The sequence below is a fragment of the Otolemur garnettii genome, unplaced genomic scaffold, assembly GCF_000181295.1.
Source record: "Otolemur garnettii isolate 467f Iridium unplaced genomic scaffold, OtoGar3 scaffold00116, whole genome shotgun sequence".
Taxonomy (NCBI): domain Eukaryota; kingdom Metazoa; phylum Chordata; class Mammalia; order Primates; family Galagidae; genus Otolemur; species Otolemur garnettii.
The window spans coordinates 2,493,499-2,499,579 of NW_003852511.1; the positions used below are offsets into that span (position 1 = coordinate 2,493,499).

Below are 6,081 nucleotides of genomic sequence, written 5' to 3' on the forward strand. Positions count from 1 at the left end.
ACTGATTTTATTAGTGTGGTATGAACCGAAATCCATAGTTATCTCTGAGGTATGTCTGTACCTTAAATCTCTAGATTACTTATAATATCTAATATAATGTAAATACTGTGTAGTTATACTATTAATATTTTTATTTGTATTATTTTTGTTGTGTATTTTTATTTTTTGTATTTTAAAAAATATTTTCAATAGGCCAGGTGCCGTGGCTCATGCCTATAATTCTAGCACTCTGGGAGGCCGAGGCAGGTGGATAGCTTGAGCTCACGAGTTTGAGACCAGCCTAAGCAAAAGTAAGATCCCATCTCTACTAAAAATAGAAAAACAGAGGCAAAAGGATCGCTTGAGCCCAACAGTTGGAGGTTGCTGTGAGCTATGATGCCATCGCACTGTACCCAGGGCAACAGCTTAAGACTCTGTCTCAGAAAAAAAAAAAAGTATATATATATATATATATATATACACACACACACACACACACATCCATGGTTGGTTGAATCTGGGGATGTGGGGTGTGGAAGGCCCATTGTACATCTGTTAACGCATTAAAAGGTACTATTTTTACTGTTCCCATTTTATATATGAAGAAACTGAGTCACAGAGAAAGTAAGACCTTTCCTAAGGTCGCACAGCCATTAAATGGTTAAAGCTAAGAGACTGAAATAAATCTGAAAAGGCAATGAATTTCTCACGTGATTCAGTGTTACTCTATGTCCTATTCTCATAACATCCAAATAGTTTCCATCTTTCCCACCCCCTTCATTGGTAGAATAGGACTCTCATATCATGAAATTCAGGCCTACTACAGGATAATCTAATTTTTTATATATATGTATTTTTTTTGTAGAGACAGAGTGTCACTTTATCGCCCTTGGTAGATCATTTTTTCTAATTTTTATAATTGAACTCTTATCCTTTTAGCCTCATTTTCTACCATAGTAACGTCAACCTCCTGCACCCAGTTTTGCCGATGCCTCCTAATCCCTAACCTATGGGCCACCAGGAAACAGGGTCTTTTCCTATTGGGGCAGGCAGTTAAGGCAAACACGGGACTGACAGTCATGAAGCACCAGGTTCTGGGACTGTACTGACCCCTGCTCTCTCTGCGCTGTGATCCGTAACCTACTCAGTTTCGATATGCACCGTAGGTCAGGTGCATACAGCTTGGTGACCTGGTGCACGTACTGGCCCAGGTCTGGTACCGCGCTCCGGTTTATCCTGCATCGTGTTCTGAATGCCCTGACGCTCACCCAACGCTCCAGCACTCACACACTCTCTGGCACCACATGCTAAAGCACCAGATGCTTCCGCCGACTTGTAAAGTGGAGTCCACTCCCTCAGCCTTAGCGGTGTCTAGATTTAAACTTTGAGGAAAACTTACCGTGGGCGTCGGCTGGCTCCGCCTCCCGAGCCACGTGGCCACTGGGCACCTGCGGCTGGACTCCGGGCAGGCTCCAGAGGGCGTGGTGGACCCCTAGAGGGAGCGGTCGGGGGCGGTCCCGGCCCGGCCCCCAGGTGGCGGGGCGGGCCCAGACAGAGAGAGCAGCAGAGGGGGGCGGGGCGGGCCAGGAAAGGCGGGGAGGTCCCGGGGGCGGGGCGGACCGAGGCTCTGGGGGCGGGCCTGGCAAGGTGGATTAGACCTGGAGAGGCCTGGGCGTTTGGGGGAAGGGTGGGTAGGGCCCAGGAGGATGGGTCTAGCAGCCGGTTAAGGAGGGCGGAACGAACCCGGAGAGGGTGGGGCTACTCGGTGCGTTTAGGGTAAAGTTGGGACTAGGCTAGGGGAACGGATCCGTGGATGGGGGAGCGTGGGGCTGTGGGGTTATAGGCTCAGGAGGCAGGGCCAGCCAGGAGGGGGCGGGGCGGGCCTAGGCGCCCGGGGCGTGCCCAGGGGTGGAATGGACCTGCCCAGGCGGGGCGGCCCTGGCGCGGTTTGGAGGTCTGGGCGGGCCGAGGCCGGGGTTAGGCTAGCGCGCGGCAGGCGGGCCGCAGGCCCGGGTGCACCACTATGGTGGGACATCTCCCGCGGCTGCTGAGACCACTGCATCAGCAGAAGCGGCCAAGCAGGCCCGGTGGCTGAGGCCTGGCCTTCCGGTAGTGAGTCTCCGAACACTGCCGCCTCGGAACGCGATTCCTCCCTCTCGCTTCCCTTGGGCGCAGACGGCCACCCTGCCGGACGATGCGCGCCCCTGGCTGCTCCGGAGGCTGAGCCCACAGCTCTGCGCTTCTTCCTCACCCTCACAGCCGCCCCCGATGGCTTTGCCCGGGGCCGAGGGCTTGGCCGACACGCCAGTGTCCCCGGCCCAGGGAGCCCCCGCCGGCTCCGCGTCCTCGTCGTCCGCCTCCTCCGGCGGCTCGGCCTCTGCGGGCGCGGGGCTGTGGGCCGCGCTCTATGACTACGACGCGCGCGGCGAGGACGAGCTGAGCCTGCGGCGCGGCCAGCTGGTGGAGGTGCTGTCGCAGGACGCCGCGGTGTCCGGCGATGAGGGCTGGTGGGCCGGCCAGGTGCAGCGGCGCCTCGGCATCTTCCCGGCCAACTACGTGGCTCCCTGCCACACGGCTGGGCACCCTGCGCCTCCGCCCGCGCCGCCGCCACCGCGGCCCGGCTCGCCGGTGCACGTAGACTTCGAGCTTCTGGAGCTTAAGGAGCTCATTGGTGCTGGCGGATTCGGGCAGGTGTACCGCGCCACCTGGCAGGGCCAGGAGGTGGCGGTGAAGGCAGCGCGCCGGGACCCGGAGCAGGACGCGGCGGCAGCGGCCGAGAGCGTGCGGCGGGAGGCTAGACTCTTCGCCATGCTGCGGCACCCCAACATTATTGAGTTGCGCGGGGTGTGCCTGCGACAGCCGCACCTCTGCCTGGTGCTGGAGTTCGCCCGCGGGGGAGCGCTCAACCGCGCGCTGGCCGTGGCCAATGCCGCCCCGGACCCACGCGTGCCCGGCCCGCGCCGCGCGCGCCGCATCCCCCCGCACGTGCTGGTCAACTGGGCTGTGCAGATCGCGCGGGGCATGCTCTACCTGCACGAGGAGGCTTTCGTGCCGATCCTGCACCGGGACCTCAAGTCCAGCAACAGTAAGTGGGGCGGGTGTGGAGGCAGACCGCCTCCGTGTCAGCCCGGGGCAGCCACTGCAGGGCGGCGTAGTACTGGTGGGAAGCGGCGGGGTCAGCCTCAGGGCACCAGCAGCACCTCCTGCCGGGGCCTTGCAGGGCTCAGAGGCGCAGCAAGTGCTCAGTTACAAGCTCTGTGGCAGGTGACAGTCTTATCTTGACTTGTTACCTTTGGGTGTTTTTTTAAGTACGCAGATAGATCAAATTGACTTATAGAGTATACATTTGTAAAATATCTGGATCTGCTGGAATCCCCCGGGGACGGTTTGGGCTTTGGATACTGTGGGGGTTTATTTGGGTAGGACTCAACAAACTGAGGCCTTCTGTAGATTAAGAGGAACTCGTGGAGGTCCTGGCAAAGTGGCCTTCGTCACGCTTCCCGAATGCACTCGGAATGTCACCTTTGTGAGTGCTATGCGTCCGCTGTAACTATGACTTCGTTTACTGTGACTTTCAAAATCATTCAGGTGTCACTGTACATGAAATAGGATTTTATTATTGGTTTAATCAGTACTTTTCTCCAGACAAGAAGCACCAGTTTGCTCTGTTATGTGCTTTTGGGTTAAGAACAAGTGGGCTGTCCTTGCACGGGTGCTTGAAATCCTGAAGACCTGGCCAATGTCATTTACTTTGTTTATACATCAGGGTGGATTTACCAGATGTCAATAAATGACCCAAATACAAGTCCTATTGAATTTCACTGTATAAAACAGCTAGTAGAACTGCTGTGTGAAGTTCGTTGTTTTCTGTCTTTTTTTTTTTTTTTTTTGAGACAGAGCCTCAAGCTATCCCCCTGGGTAGAGTGCTGTAGCATTACAGCTCACACAAACCCCCAACCCCGGGACCAAAGCGAGCCCCCTCCCCCACCCCCCCAAGTAGCTGGGACCACAGGCGCCCGCCACAACGCCTGGCCATTTTTTGGTTGCAGCCATCATTGTTGTTTGGCGGGCGGGCTGGGGATTCGAACCCGCCACCTTAGGTGTATGTGGCTGGCGCCTTAGCCGCTTGAGCCACAGGCACCGAGCCAGTTCGTTGTTTTCTATTGAAGTTCCCTTCATATTCTTAGAATGAGATGAATTCCGTGAAAGATTAGAGGATGCAGCCACAGCTGGCTTTGGCCTACCTCAGCTGGACGTCTCTCAACCTTGCAAAACCTGCTAGGACAGGGGCTAACTCAGGTGGAAACATTGTCCTCTTGCAAATGTAGAAAGAAGAGTGGCATGAAGAAATGATGTATTTGTTGTATGTTTTTGTAGTCTTTTTTTCCTATTCAAAATCCTTGGGTGCTGAAATTTACTTGACAATGACTAACGCAGCCCTTTAATTGTGGGAATTTTACATAATTGGAGTGTTGTAGCTATGCATAAGCCTTGAATACTTTTAGGTTTTATTTTATGACCCCTACACCTTCACCCCCAGGCCTCTCATAATTAGGGTGACCAGACGTCCTGCTTTTGGCGGGACAGTCCCGCTTTTGAACAATTTGTCCCGCGTTTCGCGGCGTTTTAAAAAAGTCCCGATTTTTGGAAAGAAGGCATGAACGGGCAGGAGAACAGGAAGGGAATATACGGTTTTCGGCTGCCAGGTGGCTATTTCGCCAGAATATGAGTTTTATATTATTTTTGTTAATTTTATAATGTTAAACTGTAATAATAACAAATAATTGTTGAGAAGTGATTAGCGAGAACTGCTTATCAAAGTTTGCATTGTTGTCAGGCCCAGCCCTGCCCGGGGCCCCTGCCCCGCCCCCGCCCCCTCCCCGCCCCCCGCGATGTCCCGCCTTACCGATGTTACAATCTGGTCACCCTACTCATAATTTAAATTGCCACTGCTTAAATGTCAGGGGCAAAGGTAGTTCTGCTCTGTTCTCAGTACTCAGCCACCGGAAGGATGCTAGGTTGCTGGCTTTGGGACTGTGCGCTTGTAAAGACAGTGCAATTTTCAATGTCCTTATGTTTGTAAATGCTTCAAACAGGATAGTTTTCACTGCCAATTTGTGCATGTTTTCTACTATATACTTAAATTTTTTTTTTCAGGCTGATATAAGGGTACGTAAGATTAGGTTACATTGTTTGCATTTATTGGGAAAAGTCTGGGTTGTATTTGTGTGCTTCCCCCAAAAGATGTGCCATGTACCCCTACCTTGTACCCATTAGGGGAGTTTACTGGCCCCCTTCTCTGGCTCCCCACTCCCCGCTTCTTGAATTTAATTGGTTTTCCGTTTACTGACCCTCTTCTCTTTCTCCCCCCACTTCTTGAATTTAGTTGTGCTTTTCCTCTCCTGTGCACCTGTAACTGTCCATCTGCTAGTTTCAAGTTAGTATCGGGTACATGGGATGCTCGAGATATTTTTCTAAGGGGAGTGTTTCTTCAGCGCCATCCAAGTAAATACAAAAGATGTGAAGCCTCCATCTTTTTTTAATGGCTGAATTAAAATATGCTGTTGTCGAAGGACTTGTCTAGCCTGCTCCTGTAGAACAGGTGACTTGTCCATGTGTGCCATGAGCTCTCTTCCCGGTCACGTGAAAGATGTTTTAAGGACACCAGCATCTTTCCCTCACACTGCCTTTTGGCCCTTGCAGCATCACTGTGGTGACGCAGAACCTGGCATTCTACAGACTTAGTCTGTTTTCGGGCAGCAAATCATCAACACAGACAAACCATTGGGTTGGAAGGGTCCTTAGAAAGTTAAAAGGCCTATGGCTATTACTTTTGCCTTGTATTTAGGTTAGTTTGTTTTGGAATCATTCCTGAGGCTCATACATAGGGTGACCAGGTTTTAACATTGGTAAAGCGGGACAACATGGCAGGGGGTGGGGCAGGGGCCTGGGCAGGGCAGGGCCTGACAACAATGCAAACTTTGATAAGCAGTTCTCGCTAATCACTTCTCAACAATTATTTGTTATTATTACAGTTTAACATTATAAAATTAACAAAAATAATATAAAACTCATATTCTGGCAAAATAGCCACCTGGCAGC

General features: G+C 52.4%; 1 protein-coding gene across 2 annotated transcripts in view; it reads left to right on the forward strand.

Moving 5' to 3' along the window:
• Nucleotides 1–1,987: 1,987 nt before the first annotated feature.
• The window catches only part of MAP3K21 (mitogen-activated protein kinase kinase kinase 21), a 62,783-nt gene continuing 58,689 nt past the window's right edge, over nt 1,988–6,081 (forward strand). For both annotated transcript variants that reach the window (XM_023517680.1, XM_023517679.1), the window contains exon 1: nt 1,988–3,064. In XM_023517680.1, coding sequence (XP_023373448.1) covers nt 2,248–3,064 — 817 coding nt within the window. In that variant the 5' untranslated portion in view covers nt 1,988–2,247. The remainder of the gene's footprint in view (nt 3,065–6,081) is intronic.